This window comes from Coenobita brevimanus, chromosome 25, assembly GCF_032717465.1.
Source record: "Coenobita brevimanus isolate Jiangsu-jjx chromosome 25, ASM3271746v2, whole genome shotgun sequence".
NCBI lineage: Eukaryota > Metazoa > Arthropoda > Malacostraca > Decapoda > Coenobitidae > Coenobita > Coenobita brevimanus.
Genome location: NC_136978.1, coordinates 4,526,758 through 4,544,644, shown reverse-complemented (window position 1 = coordinate 4,544,644; position 17,887 = coordinate 4,526,758). Strand labels below are relative to the sequence as shown.

The window sequence follows — 17,887 nt, the reverse complement described above, 5'->3', positions numbered from 1 at the left end:
TTATTTATTTTTTTTCATTTCTTTCTTTTTTCTGTAGCTGGACTGAATATATTTTCAGAAGCTCATCCTTCCTTTTACCTGCCTGTTCATTACTGTCGTACTCATGTGGTCTATGATTGAGGCTTCCCTCGGCTTGTTTGTTTAGACAGAGAGTGTTATAAAACAGATAGAAATTCTTAATATCGGAAATAAACGTGTGTCATATGTATACTATATAGTTCCATACTTTTTTCTGTTTGGTGTGATAGATTATTGATGGTGCCCCAACATTGTCTGGGTTTACATAGTTAGAATCATCACAAACACTGTATCACTTACCACTCTGGGTTAATGGTTATATCGAGGACACTGTTTCCAACATTGTTACGGCGTGGTGTATATATATTTCCATCACTGATACGGCGTGGTGTCAGTGTGTGTCTTAGGACGAAGGAGGTTCAGTAAGAGCCCATTGGAGGTTTGGGTTCTCTGATGCGGTCTGGCAGGGAGACGGTATGTAAGTTAGTCTCCTCTGCTTTCTGCTCATTTTGATTGATTCAGTTCTATACTGATTCCCACGTCTTGGTAAGTGTCACTTAGCACTTACTTCTAGATTCGTCCACCTCCTTTTGTCTCCTAAATGCCAAAGTGGTAAAGCGTAGGTCCGAAGGGGAAGGTCAGTGTTCTCACCTTCGATCCCCTTGATGAGGTCGATTCTAGGATTAAATAATATCTTTGGGGAACTTAATGACCCTGTGGTAGCTTTAGTGAGTAGTTCAGGTTCAGGTTACTTGGGCGTCGTTAGTTCAGTGGCTGGTTTCTAGTTCTTAGCTGACAGGTCGTAACTCCTGCGGCCGTAGATCCAGGACCTGTGATCTGAAGTCTGACAGTGTTGTGGATCTGATGTCGCCGCCGCCAGTAGAAGACCCCACCTCTGTCACCTTAGGTCGGGTGTCGGCAACAGGGGACCGAATGTCAGTCATCACTGGTCGGGAGTCGGTCATCTGTCCTCGGAGGTCCGTGGCGTGTGAAGTCATTTGACTCCTGACCTCTCCCGTATGCAAGTGGAGGTCGCTGACATGGGACCTCAGGGTGCTGGCGGGACTGCGGGACTCGGAGATGCCTCGTACGTCAGTCATCTGTGACCTCACTTCTGACATCGTTGATCTCACTTCTGCCAAAGATGGTCTAACATCATTTATCGGGGATTTCATGTCTGGTATTGGTGGCCTGACCTCTGGGAGAGACGACCTGATTTCTGTCATCTGTGATCTGACCTCGGGAAGAGATGGCCTAACTTCCGACATCTGTGATCTGACCTCTGTCATTTGTGACCTGACTTCAGGGATCTGTGACCTGGCTTCCGCCAGATGTGGTCTGACATCAGTCAGCTGTGACCTCATGTCGGTCAGTTGTGGCCTTAAGTCAGCGACAGAAGAGCGCATATCTGTGATGGTGGTCCTGAGGTCCGTTGTGACCTGAGGGCGCAGGTCTGGGAGGGTCTGACCGGGGCGCAGATCAGTGTGCTGCGTCTCCTTGTGGCGTCGCAGATCCACCTTGCGCTGGAAGGACCTGCCGCACAGGTCGCAGGCGAAGGGCTTGAACCCGGTGTGTTTCCTGCTGTGGGTGATGAGGTTGGAGGACTGGCTGAACGCCTTCCCACACACCGTACACTTGTGTGGCTTCTCACCTGCAAAGACACAACACATTAATACAAGAACACATCGCATACGTACAGTAAGTTTACCTTTTATTATGAGGTAAGAACTACTGTAACATCTAGCATTCATTTTGCACATACGTAACATTCCCTTACGTGAAATATCTTTGTGTATTTTAGGGACCAGTACCTATGGATAGGGTAGAAGGAATACTACCCTCGTATTCTCTGTACTGTATATTATAAAAAAGTACGGGAGTGAGGGCTGAAACTTCCCCTTCCCGAATAGGCATGGGGATGTGGTAGGCAGCCTCGCACAGAGGGGGTGTGGGGTGTGGAGGGTAAGAAACTGCCTGGGGGTTCTCGTTCTCTTGTTATTCGTGTCCTCACTGAGATCAAAGAGTTGTGTTGTGCATCTCCCCACCCCTTTTGGATTTGGCAAATCCTGGTTGGATGATGAAGATGAAGTACCTGTTTTTTATCATCATCATTATTATTATTAAATCCTTCTTCACGATGACATCTTAATTACACATGTCCCATCTCCAGATGATTTTTATTCTTATATATGGGTAGTTATTGCGCTCCAATCGGATTGAGCCGGTGAAGGTTTATATCCAAGGGGTGTTTGGGGTTGATTGCTCATGTAATGCCACTCAGGTATGAGTGAGGCTGGTCACTCTCATCTTAAATGTCGGGACCAACTCCCTAGCCCCGGACTCCTACGCTTCCCATGGGGCAATGTAGGATTGGATGATGGATGGATTGATATATATATATATATATATATATATATATATATAATTATATTACTATGTGAGACCTCACATTAGACGAGTTACATGTAGTTTCCATTAACTCTTTCAGTATCAGAGTGCTTGTCTGACCTGAATAAAATCGTTAAGTGATAGCTTCACTTTACAGTTCGTCATTTTGCTACTGTTACTATCTTCATACCCCCTGACAAACACCACTACTATTTCTTCTTATACTACTGTACTACCACCTGCTCCCCCCTCAGTCTCACATCACCATTATCCCATCACCTTGTCCCCTTTTTCACTTTCCCCCATTCCCTTCAACTCATTCTCGCCTCTTCCTCCTGACTGTCTCTCATTTTCCTCCTCTTTTGAACTGTCTTACTCTCTCCTCTTCTACTCATTCATTTCTCTCTCACTGAGTCCCCCTCTTACAAATTCTCACACCCCTCACCTTCCCACTATCCGGTTCCATTCTGTCTGTCTGTCCCTCTGTCCATCTATGTATATCTGTCTGTCTGCTTACAGTATCTGTCTGTCTGTCTCTATCTATCTATCTATCTATCTATCTGTCTGTCTAATGTATATATCTATTCCCCTCTCCCTCGTAACCCCAACCGTCACTTTCATCATTTCACGACTCCTCTCTGCCCCATTCATCCCCACCAGTCTTCCTCACTTTCTCCCTCCCCTTCCTTCCCTCTCCCACCTTCCCTCCTTTCTCTCCACACTTTGTAATTCCCGGCGAGAGTGGCGGGTGTGGGAGGGAGAGGTGGGTGTCTTATTATGTAGCCGGCGAGGTCTTCAGGAGCCACTAATCATTTTAATGCCGCTCACTGAATTAGTACTGTTAAACGTCACCCCCTAATTACCTGGAGTGCTGTTTAGGCGGGGGAGAGGGTGAGGGAAAGGGGGAGAACGGTGTGTGGGAGGGGAAGGGTGAGGAAGTGAGGGGAGAGAGGAGAAGGGTGTGTGGGAGGGGAAGGGTGAGGGAGTGAGGGGAGGGAGGAGAAGGGTGTGTGGGAGGGGGAAGGAGCGAGGACAGCGTGAAGGTGAGAGGGGAGGTTAAGAGTGGAGGGGAGGATGGGTGCTGGGGAGGGAAGAGGAAAAGTGAGAGGGAAGGGGAGGAAGAGGGTGATGGTGTGAGTGGATAGCGAGGAAAGAGAGAGGCAGAAGATTAAGCAAGAGAAGGGAATGGGAAAATGATGAAGAGGGAAGGAAAGGAAGAGGCGGAATGATGGAGAGGCAAGGAGAGGAAAAGGGAGAATGATGGAGAGGGAAGGAGAGGAAGAGGGAGAATGTTGAAGAGGGAAGGAGAGGAAAAGGGAGAATGATGGAGAGGGAAGGAGAGGAAAAAGGGGAATAATGGAGGGGAAAAGGGAGAATGATGAAGAGAGAAGGAAGAGAAAAGGGAGAATGATGGAAAGAGAAGGAGAGGAAAAGTGAGAATGTTGAGAGGGAAGGAGGAAGAGGGAAGGAGAGGAAAAGGGAGAATGATGGATAGGGAGGAGGAGGAACAGGGAGAATGACTGGCTTAGAGAGGGGAAGGGAGGGTAAGAGGAGGAAGAAAGAGACGGAACAAGGAAGGGAGAAGAGGAAGACTGTGTAGTGAAGAGATGGAGAGAAGGAAGGGAAAGAGGGAGAGAAAAGAAGAGTTGAAAAGGGGGAAGGGTAGGCGTGGAAGAGAGAAAATGGAGGATAGCTGAGGAGGAGTGAGTGAGAGAGAGAGGGCAAGAGGGAAGGCCAATCGAAGGAGAGAGAAAATGGAGGGTGACTGAGAATATTGGCAGGGGAAGGAGATAAGAAAAATAGGGAGATGAGAGGAGGAGGAGTGGAAGAGAGAAGAATACATACGGGATGGAGAAATAGATACATGGATAGATAGATAGATAGAAGCATACATACATACATACATACATACAATAAAAAGATAAGAGTGATAAGAGTGAAAAAGATAAGAAATGAAAATGTAAGGCGGAACAAAGTGGTGGAGAGAGAGAGAGAGAGAGAGAGAGAGAGAGAGAGAGAGAGAGAGAGAGGACTGAAGTTAAGTGATGGTGAGGAAAGGCGATGGAAGGGGAGGAGGGAGGGAAGGGAGGTGGAATGGAGGAGCAAAGAGTTTCAACTTTTAAGATGTTGTGAAGAAGGGGTGGAGAGAGAGAGAGAGAGAGAGAGAGAGAGAGAGAGAGAGAGAGAGAGAGAGAGAGTTCTGGCAAAAGTAAAGGGAGGACATGAGGGATAAATAAGAAAACAGACGAAATGCAGTGAGAGTGAATAAAGAGAAGGAAAATATTTGGAAAAGAGAAATGGGAGAGAGAGAGAGAGAGAGAGAGAGAGAGAGAGAGAGAGTGAGAGAGAACGAGGGAGAGAATGAGGAGGGCGCAACAAGAATGGTAATAAGGGAAGGAGGGAGCGAGGGAGGGAGAGAGGGAAGGAGGAGTAGGTAGGAGAGAGGGAGGGAGGGAGGGAGAGACTGAGGGAGGAGTAGGTAGAAAGGAAAAGGAGGGGTAGGAAGGAAAGTTTGAGGGAGAGAGGGAGGGAAGGAGAGAAGATGGAAATGGATATACAGGATGGAAGGTTGGAGGCGGGGAGGAAGACAGATAGAGAAGGAAGGAAGGAAGGAAGGAAGGAGTAGATTGAATCGAGAGAGAGAGAGAGAGAGAGAGAGAGAGAGAGAGATGTGTTGTAGATGTTTACATATGTGTTGAAGTTTTCTCAGTGACACGCTGTACAATCTCTCTCTCTCTCTCTCTCTCGTCGTTTTTGCCAGCCATCACTCCCTCTCTTTCTGTGGGCAGCACAAATCCTGGATAAAGAAATGTAGATAGAGAAGAGAGAAAAAAGAAAGACAGAGATACAGAGCGGCCTTTAAAATAGACGAAGCGAAAGAGAGTAGTAAAGAAAAGAATGGCGGGGAAAAGGGGTGGGGAAGACGAAAGGAAGAGGAGAGGAGGAAGGTAGGAAAAATAAATGGAGAAGAAGGAATGGAAGACAAAAATGGAGGGAAAGATGGAGGGACGAGAGGAGAGTTAGGGAAGGCAGATACAGGGCGATAAGGAAAGTAAAGGGAGAAAAGAAATTGCGATAGGGTAGAGAAAGAGGAGGAGGAGGAGGAGGAGGGGAATAGGAGCGGGAGGAGGAGGGTGAGGGAAGTGATAGAGGTAGAGAGAGAGAGAGAGAGAGAGAGAGAGAGAGAGAGAGAGAATGCAGTGAACGAACCCTTTTATAAACGTAATTAGTGAAAGAGTAACATCTTCACTACGAGGGATTCTGACCTGCAGAGAATCATCAAAGGACAAAAAAGTAATTAGCGTAAAGAAGGAGTTAATAGGCCATTTCTCATTAACTACTGGGGATTACTTCACTACTGAGGGATTACTTCACTACTGGGGGATTACTTCACTACTGAGGGATTACTTCACTATTGGGGATTACTTCACTACTGGGGATTACTTCACTACTGGGGGATTACTTCACTATTGGGGATTACTTCACTACTGGGGATTACTTCACTATTGGGGGTTACTTCACTACTGGGGATTACTTCATTATTGGGGGATTACTTCACCACTGGGGGATTACTTCACTACTGGGGGATTATTTCACTACTGGGGGATTACTTAACTACTGGGGATTACTTCACTACTGGGGGATTACTTCACTGTTGGGGATTACTTCACTACTGGGGATTACTTCATTATTGGGGGATTACTTCACTACTGAGGGATTACTTCACTACTGGGGGATTACTTCACCACTGGGGGATTACTTCACTACTGGGGATTACTTCACTACTGGGGATTACTTCACTGTTGGGGATTACTTCACTACTGGGGATTACTTCACTACTGGGGATTACTTCACTGTTGGGGATTACTTCACTACTGGGGGATTATTTCACTACTGGGGGATTACTTCACTACCGGGGGATTACTTCACTACTGGGGATTACTTCACTACTGTGGATTACTTCACTACTGGGGGATTACTTAACTACTGGAGGGATTACTGAGCTCAATAAAATCGTTTTCAGAGTGAGTTGGGTAATGAGAGGGTGAGTGAGAGTGCATGAGGATGTAAAGAGTGCTGGATGAAGTATGAGAGTGAGGAGTGTAAGGGGGAAGAAGGGGAGGAGGGAGTGAGGGGAGCGAGTGGCAAGGAGGGGAGGAGGGAGTGAGAGGGGGGAGGGAGGAAGGAGGGAGGGGTGAGGGGGAAGGATGGTGGAGTGTGTGGAATGTGTGTAGGGGAGACGGAGGGGGAAGAGGAAGGAGGGGAGGGAGGAAAGATTTTTAATGGAGGAGATGGAAATATAATGTCAGTGAGATAGTGATTCGTGTACAAGAGTGCGAGTGGGTAAGAGTATAAGGGAAGGGGAAGAAGGAGGGAGAGGGTGGATGGGGAAAGGAGGAATATAAGGTGAGTGGGAGAGATGATGGTTTGGTTATAAGAATATATGATAAAATAATTAGTTGTTTTTGAGGTAGAATGAATGGAAACACGAGAGGTTATATTTAATGTCGGGGTAGACGGGAGTGGTTTGAGGGAGGTCGGGAGGAGGGGAGGGAGGAGACGAAAGAATAATTAAAATACTGGTAAAGGTAATAATATTTTGCGTGGGAGTGCAAGAGGAAAAAAGTGCGTGAGTGAGAATATAGATGTAGGAAGGAAGAAAGAGGGTGCGTGGAAGGAGGAGAAAGTGTGAGGGAGATTATCATGTGAGAGAGATCGAAAAAAAGATTCAGTCATGAGAGAGAGAGAGAGAGAGAGAGAGAGTACATGGGAGTGAGGGAGAAAAAATAGACTCGTTACTATTAGAGTGAGAGTGGAAGATAATGAGTGAGGGAGTTAGTGAGATTGGCTTGGGAACATGAGAGAGAGAGAGAGAGAGAGAGAGAGAAATGAAGTTATAAGTGTAAGAGTAATAATTAGTATAAGTGAGCGTGGCTTGGGGAGGTGAGAGAGAGAGAGAGAGAGAGAGAGAGAGAAGAAAACTGAAGGAGAAGGGAGAGGAGAGAGAGAAGGAAGACGAGGGAATGGGGAGAGGAAGAAGAGAAGGGGAGGGAAGGAAAGCGGGGGAGAGGTTGGGAGGGTGTTCCTGAGAGAAGTAGGAAAAAAGAATCAATTATTAGAGTGAGAGTGCAAGAGGTCATAATGAACGTAAGTGAGAGAGGCTCAGGGGAACAGAGAGAGAGAGAGAGAGTCGTGGGAGTCGAAGGGTGAGGGGAGGAGGAGGAGGGGAAGAGAGATATAGGGAGTAAGTAGAGGGGAGGAAGTTCTGGGGAGTTTGTGGAGGAAGGAGAGAGAAGGAGGAGAAAGGTCAGGATTGGGGAGGGGTGGGGAGAGGATCTGGGGATTTGGGGAGGGAAAGAGGGAGGGGAGGGGAGAGGAAGGAAGAAGATGAGAGAGTGAGTGAGAAAGATAAAAGGGTGGGGAGGCAAGGATTCATGGTGGAGGAGGGGCGGAGGTGAAGGTGAGACGAGAAAAAGAGGGGGAAGGGGTTGGGTTGTGGTTCGGTAGGGGGGAGAGAGGGAAGGAAGATGAGGGGATGAGAAAGAAAAAGGGATGGAGGAGAGGATGTGGTGTAGGAGAAGGAGAAAGAGAGAGGGGTGGAGGAGAGGATAATATGGTGTGGGGACAAGGAGAAGGAGAGAGAGGGGTGGAGGTAGGTAAGTGGGGTAGGGATGGTTGGAGGAGGGGGGAGGTACAAAAAATCTAGAACTGGCCCCAACTAGATGTAAAAGTCATTTGCTAATTAGTTCCAGAATTTTGACGCGCCTCCCCAACTTTTGGCTCCGGCCAGAAAAAAGGCGCCGCCCGGAAATTAGTAGATGAAGCTTGAATGTTGCCGCGCGGTGTTGGCAGTGTTGGTAGTGGTGGCAGTGTTGGCAGGGGTTCTGAAGAGGTGTTAGTAATCTTGGCTTGTGGTAGGTACCGTTAGTGGAGGTTATTCTAGTGTTAGTAAGTGATGACAGGGTTAGTGGTGGTGGTGGCAGGGTTGGCAGGGGGTTGGAAGAGGTGTCATGAGTGTTAGAAGTGATGTTTGGAATCTCTGGGGGGTTGCTATGGTGTTAGTAGGAATGGTGGCATTGTTGGGAGAGTGTTGGTATTCTTGGCAGGGTGTTAGTGTTGTCGTGAGTGTTGGTAGTGATGATAGTGTTGGCAAGGAGTTTGAAGAGGTGTTAGTACACTTGGTATAATGTTAGTATTAATAGAAAGATATTTGGAGTGGTGTACGGTCTGTTAGCAGTGATGGTAGGGTGTTGGTATTGTTGGCAGTGTTGTCAAGGTGTTTGGAGAAAGATTAGCTTTGCTGGTGGGGCTAAGAAACTGTTGGAAATCTCTTCATGGCGTTCGGAATGATGTAGGTAGTGTTGGTGTTGCTGGTAATGTGTTGGGAATGTTGTCATAGTGGTGGAAGAAAGATGAAGCTAGAATATTGCCACACAGTGTTGGTAACTGTGTAGGCAGTGTTGGAAAGTCCGTGCTGGTAATGTTGTCAGGAGGTTTGGAGAGGTTCTAGTCACATTGGTATTCTGATCAGGTGTTGGTAATGTAAGCAGGGTTGCTGAAAGTGTTGGTAGGATTGAGAATATCAGTAGAGGAGTGGTGTTAGCAGGGCATTAGAGGAGTTGACGGTGTTGTTAGAGATGTTAGTAGTGTTAATGGGTTGTATAGCAGCGTTAGAGGAAGTTGTCGGTGTTATTAGGAGTGGTGGTGATATATAGGTAGTGTGTGGCGTTGTTAGTGGGATTAATCTTAGTGTTGTCAGTGGTGGTAATGTTGTCAGGGTGTTGGCAAGATCCGTGGTGGTGGTTGTTTGCCGGGTCATGTTGTCGTAAGTGCATCCTTGCGTTGACATGCGTTGTTAGTGGGATTAATCTTAGTGTTGTCAGTGGTGGTAATGTTGTCTATGTTTTGGCAGGATTCGTGGTGGTGGTGGTGGTAGTTGCTTTTCAGGTCATGTCATAAGTGCCACCTTGCGTTGACTTGTAATTGCGTTGTTAGCGGGGTTTATCTTTTCCACCAGTAAACCAGCTTGTTCACAGTACCCCGTCTGTTCTGTTTCTGCTTTGGACGGACACTTTTTTGTTTATATTGTGTACTGTATTCATTTTTTTCTTGATTTGCTTTCATTTTACTTAAATCACATCCATATCACCCTCTCCACTGCCATTAGACTGCCCTTCCTCCAACTCACACACCCATCTCTCTCATATATGAACTGTTATACCTGAATAAAACAATCTGATGACATCCAAGGTTAAATGAGAAGCCCATCATCGTAGTAAAGAGACTAATCCTTTTCAGTGCAAGGAAAGGATGTGAACTGTGGCAGGCGTGCACCGTAGAGTTTTGATTCAGCGTTCATTATCGTGATTGCTTCTTCTGGTATTATAATTCAGGTAGCACTAGACGATGTTATTCAGCTGAGAGTGGGTAATAGGAGCCTGAGAGTATTTTTAGACTAGTACCATTAACCCTCTCGTGGTTAGGATAAGTGGTGGGCGGGGGAGAGCCTTTTGCATTTCTCTAGTTTTACACATCGATTTGATTTTTAGTGTAACGATACAAGTTTTGCGCCGGCAGATGACCTCGTTACGATTCAGTGGACCAGTGTTTTCTGTTCTTTCTGTGTACTCTTATATACAATTACATGTCTGCATTCACCACCATATCATTACAATCATGATGTATCTTAATCACATTTCCTCTCACCACACCTCACCCTTCACCAGCACAACACCAATACCATCATCATCATCATCATTATCATCATCATCATCATCATCGACACAACAACAATACTTTCCAGTACTGTATCTCCTTTATCACCACACCTTTCCCCTCACCACATCATCATCAACAATCCTCTCCTCCACCATCACCATACTCCACTTCCTTCATCACCACCACCACACCTTTCCCCTCACCACATCATCACCAGCCTTCACCACCACAGCAGAAGCACCACAGCGTCGGGTCCCGGTGGGCAGGAGTTAGCAGGGGCGGCGTCAAAGTTTGGCTGGAGGGGAGAAGCTGGGTGAAATTTAATGCCTACCCCCGAAAACTCTCCGCGCGGGGCTTTAGGCAAATGAAGATGAGGGTGTGAGGTGAGGTGAGGTGAGGGGGTGGGGCGGCGGGGCAGGGCAAAAGTTAATTAATGGAGGGGTTTTTGGTGGAGGATTGTTGGAGATTTGCTGGAGAGAGAGAGAGAGAGAGAGAGACTATGCTTGTAAGATTTATTGTTGGTGAAAGAGTAAAGGTGTAGACACAAGAAGGCAGAAAATGACGGAAATAAAGAAAGATAAAGGAGAAAGAAGGGAACAATGCATGAAGGAAGGGGAAGGGATTAGATCGAGGATGGGTAGATGGGAAGGGAGGGAAGAGGAAAATAATGGAGAAATTGATGGAGGAAAGAAGAAAGGGGGAGGCACGAGGAGGTAAAGGAGGAGGAGAAAGCAGAAGAGAAAAATGTTGGAGATGGAAGAAAAAGGGAGAAGAGGGATATAGGGCAATCAGGAGGAAGAGAAGGCAAAGGAGAAAAGGATGGAAGAAAGGAGAAAGAAGAGGAGTAGGAGGAAAGAAGAAAGAGAGGGGAGGCGAGAAAAAGAAAAAACAAAAGAGAGAGAAATTTATGGAGGAAAGAATAGGAAGGGAAGAGGAGGAGGAGGAGGAGATATTGGAGAAAAAAAGATTGAGGGAAAGGAGGAGATAGAGAAGGGAGGGTGAACTGATGAAAATGGAAGGAAGTCTTGTGTTATCTTAGTGTCTCATCCTCCTCCAAAGTGTGAAGCCTTTCTTTACCTATCCTTCTTTCTCATCTTCGTGTCTTCTTTTTTTCTATCTTCTGTATTTTCTCTCCTTCACCTGTTTCCTCTCCTCCCCCTGCTCTTTTCTTTCTTTTTCTCCTCTTCTCTTCTCCTCTTCCTTCTCTTTCTCATCCTCTTCCCCTCCCTTTGCATCTGTATCTTACTCTTTCTCTTCTTTTGGCTTTCTCTTCCCTTCCTGTTGTTTCTCTGTTTCGTCATTTTATCGTAATTCCTCCTTATCATCTTCATCATCATCATCATCATCATCATCATCATCATCCGCAGCAGCATCTTCCTTCTTCCCTCTTCCTCCTCCTCTTCACTAAGACCTCCAAATCCCACCACTGCCGCAACCACAGTCGTCATCAGTAACAACTTCTTTTCTTCCTCCTTTCTTCCTCCTGTTCCCCCTCTTCCTCCTTTTGTTTATCCTCCTCCTCCTCCCCCTCCTCCTCCTCCTCCTCCTCCTCCTCCTCCTCCTCTTATGCATCATGATCCTTTTCCGTTTTCCTGTCATCATTGTTCATCATCATTTTCATCCTCCCCTACCTCCTTGTCCTTCCTCCTCCTCTTCTTTATCCTGCTTCTCTTCCTCCACCTCCTCTTCCTCCTCCTCTTCCTCCTCCTTTTCCTCCTCTTCCTCCTGACTAAGACCCCAAAATCCCACCACTGCCGCAGCCACAATCGTCATCAATAACAACTTCTGCTGTAGCTTCTGGACTGGACCCAACTTAGAGGGGAGAGGAGGAGAGGAGAGGAGAGGAGAGGAGACGAAGAGAAGGAGGAGAGGAAATGAGAGGAAGGGAGATGGGAAGGGAAGGAGAGGAGAGGAGACGAAGAGAAGGAGGAGAGGAAAGGAGATGGGAAGGGAAGGGAAGAGACCTGAAGGGGAAAGTAGAGAAAAGGATATGAGAGGAGAGGGGGCGAAGTAAAGAGGGAGAGGGGAGAGGAGAAGATGTGGGAAGAGGAAAGGAGAGAGGGATGATGGGGAGAGAAGAGATGAGATGAGGAGGGGATGGGGAAAAGGTAGGAGGGGGATAAGAGAAGAAAAGTGAGAGAGGGGAAAGAAGAAGTTGAATTATGTAGGGAGAAAAGGGGGGAAGACTAGCGAAGGGGGAGAAGAGAAAAGAAGCGAAGAGAAGGGGTGTGCGGAAAGAAGAAGTGAAGGAAGTAGAAGAGTAGGTTGCAGAACAGGGACGAGAGGAGAGGAGAAAAGGAGGGTGAAGAGGAAAGATAAGGAAGAGGAAGATTGATAAGAAACCAAGGGAAAAGGAATAACTGAAGGGGAGGAATGAAAGAGAATGGAAAAGGTAGCGATGTTGAGAGAGAGAGAGAGGGAGAGAATGTGATTTAAAAGAGAAGAAGAAGAGGTGGAAACCAGTTGGAGTCAGAGAGGAGAGTGGAAAACAGAGACTGGGAGATAAAAGAGGAAGATCAAATAAAGAGGCGCAGAAGAAGAGGACAAAGGAGACGTGTGAGAGAGAAGGAGGGAGGAAGGCAAAGAAAGAGAGAGATTTAGAGAGAGGGGGGAGAAGAGAAGGGGTGCGACATACCTCTTAACTCGTCCCCATTCTCTCTCTCTCTCTCCCTCTCTCTCTCTCTCTCTAATTCATCTCATTCCTCCCTCCCTCCCTTTGCTTATTCACCCTTCCTCTCCCCTTCCCTCTTTTCCATTTCTTCTCTTTCTTTTCTCTTTCTCTCCCCTGGTTTCCTTCCCCTCTCATTCGCCTCTCCCTCCCTCCCTTGCATCTTTCCCTCCACCGCCCCTCTCTCCCCCCTCTCCCCTTCTCCCCCCTCCTCTTAGTGGCAGGCAAAGTTGATAATTGTAATTGTGTAAGTTGGTGGAGTTGTGGTTGTGGTGTAACTGTGTAAGTTGTGGTAGATGTGGTTGAGGTGTTATTGTATAAGTTGGGGTTAGCCTGCAATTTTTTGTTAACCCTTACAGACATAGCACACCTGTTCTCTTTCACCGTTTTTGTTTATATTGGTCGTAGGTTATGTAATCACCCGCGTCTGTTTGTTTTATATTTCAGAAAGTTTATTCCAGTTTTAATGAGAAATGGTGGATAGGTAGGCAGTGGGTGAAGGAAGAGTTGATTAGATTTTGAGTTGGATGGGATCCGTATGCAGGAATATATCATAATTTTAATTGGTGGAGGTGTCCGCTCTCTGAGATTGTGTGACAGGGCCGACTAAGACCGTAGAATCAATATGTTAAAACTATTCGCTTGTTAGGGAAGAGGAATTGCGACAGTATATTGCAAGCTTTATCGGCGTTGGGGGAGGTATGCGTTCTCTGAGTTTAGTCGAAGGCTGTATGTAATCCATCCAGTTTGAAAAGTCACCTCTATAATAAGATTGTTTGGAGGTTGCAAAAATAAACTAAAAAAAAAAAAAATGCGTCACCAGATTAAAGTGGTTATGGTGTGATACTGTGATATCCACTTTTAAGATATTTCGTAGCGTCTCTTCCCATGCAATTTATTCTGCGTATCACACCTTAATAATGTGCTGTGTTATTAGTGTCTTCAGCTTCGACAGGGCTGCATCAGTAACATACAAGATTATATTAAGGTATCACAGGCTGAATAAAATCGCTGAGGAGGATGTGTTACGCAACCTCAAAGGCTAACGAGAATACGGCTGTGTAAGTTGCGGCTGTGAATTGTGGTGCTGTAATTGTCTTAGTTGTGGAGTTGTGGGTTTGTGGTTTGGCTTAAGTGATATTTCTCCGTATACTGGCGTCTTGATGGGGAGAAATTTAGTAATGGTTTATTGTTGGGCTGAGTTTGTTATGGTGTTTGAGTGGACTAAAATTTGACATTGCCTGTGTGTTTAGATTTCTTCTGTTTGACTCATTCGTTCTTCCCAACTCTTTTTTTTACCTTTTATTTCGTTATTAATCTGTGGTTATGTTGGATCTGTTTTTCTTTTTTTGGTATTTCCGTATCAGTCTTTGGCTATGTTGGATTTCGTATTCATGTTTTCCACTTTTTAACTACTGCATTAATATGTATTGTAAGTTCTTGATCTTTGGGATTTTTTTTTTTTTCATTTTAGTGTGACATTTCCTGACACTCCATATTATTATACTTCACCATTTTTTCTTTCCTATAACTTTTCTTTAATATATTCACACATCAGTTTCTCCACCATCTCTACCCCGCCATTCTCTCTCTCTCTCTCTCTCATCTTCCCACATTCTGTCTCTTCCCTTAATTTCCCACGCACGGAGGTAAAAAAAACTGCATTGGAATTCTGAACAGCAGTGAATCCAGACTTTTGGAGAGAGAGAGAGAGAGAGAGAGAGAGAGAGAGAGAGAGAGAGAGAGAGAGAGAGAGAGAGAACTGGTCGGGCGTGAATCACAGTTGGGAGGAAAAAGGGGGATTTGTGGGGAGTAGAGACCACGTTTGTTGGCTCACACACACGCACACAGGCACGTACATGCATACATAACCAACCAACACACACACACACACACACACACACACACACACACACACACACACACACACACACACACACACACACACACTCGTTATCACAAGCAAGGAAACGCATACACCACATACATGCTCATATACAGACATTCAGAGGCTGACACGTACCCATTCTTAAGTAGGTGCACACACACACACACACACACACACACACACACACACACACACACACACACACACACACACACACACACACAGATAGCAATATTCACGTACCACCGAGCTTGTGGATTGTTTGCAACCTGCTGTTCCGGTCTCAGGAGAGAGAGAGAGAGAGAGAGAGAGAGAGAATCATGAGTAACGAAGGTCATTTTGTCCTATAAAATCGTGTGATGTTTACCTGCATTAAGTACCCCAAAGTGTAAAAAGAATTATCCTAGCGAGTTGTAAGTATACTGTCTCCAGTGAACAAAATCGCCTATGATAGCAAGAATCAAAGGCGTAAATAGGTCTTACGTGTGAGAAGAGTTAGTCCAAGGAGTTTATAGCCTTTGGTCTACTGGAATTCGTCTCGTATCATGAAGTCGTTGAAGCATAGTTATGCAGTGAGGTAAGGAGAGATATTGATAGGAAAGGAGTAATGCTGGTTGGTAGATTTACAGGTAGGTAGGTAAATAGGAATAGGGGATAGCAGACAGGTAGGCAGATAAGGTGTAGTTTTTCGTTTTAGACAGGGAAGCAGGTAAGACATGTAGTGAGGAGAGTAAATAGCTAAATAGGTCGATAAGTAAACGGATATGTAGATAGGTAAGTATGTAGGTAGGTATATAGGAAGTCAGTTATGTATCCAGGTAGGTAGGTGGATATTTAAACTGGGAGGCAGATAAGAAAGACAATTTTAGTAAGGAAAATACACAGCTGAATACGTAAAATAAAAGGTGGGTAGATAGGTAAGTAGGTAGGTAGGTAAATAGGTAGACGGGTATTTAGATGGGTAGGGGGGGGTAGTTAGGTAGTGGCTGCAATCATGGACATTTTCATACACACAGCCAACCCTCATGTCGCCTGTCCCATTTGCCTCACAACGCTGGATCAAGAATGTCAAATTTGCTATCGGTAATTGCATTCTACGGAACTCCCTCTGCGCTCTCCGGACGGCGCCACTGCTGGGGTGTGAAGCATGAGGGAAAGGGGGCTAGGTTAAGGGGGAGGGAAAGGTAGGAGGGGAGAGGAGAGAGGGAGAGAGAAGGTTGAAGGGGGATATAGGTGGATAAGAGGAACTGGGATATTGAGGAATGGGAAAGGAAAGGCGAGTAAATCAGAAGAGGAAGGGGAGGGGTAGGGATGGGAAAGGAGAGGAGAAAGAAAGGAAGGTTGGAGGGGGATATAGGTGGATAAGAAGGACTGGGTTATTGAGGGATGGGCGAGGAAAGGAGGAGTGGGTCAGAAGAGGAAAGGGAGGGGTAGGATGCGAAGGGAGAGGAGAAAAGGTAGGACGTCGATGGAGTTTGTGGGAGGGTTAAGGTTGCAGAGGGGAAGTAGATGGAGAAGAGACAGGGATGGGAGAAGGTCGTTTAAGGCGGAGAAACAGAGATGAAGAGGGGAGATAGGGATGTGAAGGGGAGGAAGAAGGGAGGTAGGAAAGAAGGCGGAAGGATAGAGCAGGGAGAGGCGGGATGGTAGTGGAGGGAAAGAGAAGGAAGGGAGGGCAAGATTGGATCATGGTCTTTAAAAGTCGTATTTTCATGAGGAAGGAAGAATGAGAGACAGTTGTTCTGAAAAAATGCTCGGTTTCAAAATGTGGTAAAAAGAAATCAGTAACAAATTGATGACTTGCCGGTATACACTGTAATTTTGTACTTTTTATTTTACTCGCTTAAGGCCTCCTCTCGATATCAAGTCAGTTCCTATTTTCAGTCGAAAGGTGACAGAAATTTGAATTACTCATGCCGTGAGCGAGACGGAGCGAGAAATTTTCCCATATTTTTATCCTGCTGGGACACCCGTAGAGAAGAGAGAGAGAGAGAGAGAGAGCGAGAGAGAGATAGGCAGGATAATAGTGTTTGCTGTTCTACTAAATTATACTACAGCATTATAATATACAATTTTAGGAGTATAAGGAGGGTAGAAGGAAAGGTGAGAGAGTGATAATACAAGAAACACATCACTCTTCTGTCATGCTGGCAGTTTCAGCCGGACCATGGACGAATCCATCCCCTCCACTAAAAACAAATACTAAATATGAAGCAAAAGGCCAGAACTGATTCATAACTCGTGAAGCGGTGGCCCGATTGGACTGGAAATTGTTTTATTCTTCAAGTTTGAGCATTTTTACGGTACCTTTCTATAACAAAAATTGCGTTACGTTGCGCCGATTATGCTGTGTTACGGTGACAAACATACAGAAATCGGATCATTGCAATATAGATTTTTTTTTCCTGTCTTTAGTGGTAAAAAAGATATGGTGGTGGTGTGAGTAACCAGGAGTGGGTGGTTATTAATTTAGATTCAGGGCAACAAAATAAAGTGGGTAAATGCTTTAAACAGCCCATAAAGTAGAAGAAGACCCAGTGGATCCCTAAGGTCTTGTGAGGAGGGCATATGTAGTTGTTGTCTAGACCAGTGTGTGTGTGTGTGTGTGTGTGTGTGTGTGTGTGTGTGTGTGTGTGTGTGTGTGTTTTAGTATAATATAATTTTTAACTTCTTTCCTGTTTAGGTGTCCTATTTTTCATATTATTCTTTATCTTTCTATCTTTTCGCATAGTTTACCGCCACCGTTCTTTTTTTTTCCTGCTTTTTTGTGTGTGTGGGCTAACGATGTAACGTGTAATGAGGTATTATGCGCTGACGACGCGGTAATGAATTGATCGTAAGTGCCCTAATGAAGACGGACCCCACCACTCCAGGGACTCTCTCTTGCTCTCTCTCCTCTTCATGTGATGCCACCCAGATTAGATGACTGCTCTGTGTGTGTGTGTGTGTGTGTGTGTGTGTGCGTGAAACTGAGGGTGTGGGTATGACTTCATGCGATTGTGGGTTGTGTAGGTGTTTTTGTACATGTGCATGTTTATATCTGTTGTATATTTATTGTGTGTGTGTGTGTGTGTGTGTGTGTGTGTCTGTGTGTGTGTGTGTGTGTGGATTAGTATGCAGTTTGAATATGCTTATGATCTATGTGTGTGTGTGTATAATGCAGTGAATGAGCGTATTTTGATCACGTTTGGAGAGAGAGAGAGAGA

General features: G+C 45.6%; 1 protein-coding gene across 1 annotated transcript in view; it reads right to left on the bottom strand.

Moving 5' to 3' along the window:
* Positions 1-806: 806 nt before the first annotated feature.
* Positions 807-17,887, bottom strand: part of LOC145393751 (uncharacterized) — a 247,243-nt gene continuing 230,162 nt past the window's right edge. The window contains exons 7-8 of the mRNA XM_080267795.1: positions 1,173-1,669; positions 807-1,091 (exon numbers count right to left, since the gene is read on the bottom strand). Coding sequence (XP_080123921.1) covers positions 807-1,091; positions 1,173-1,669 — 782 coding nt within the window. The remainder of the gene's footprint in view (positions 1,092-1,172; positions 1,670-17,887) is intronic.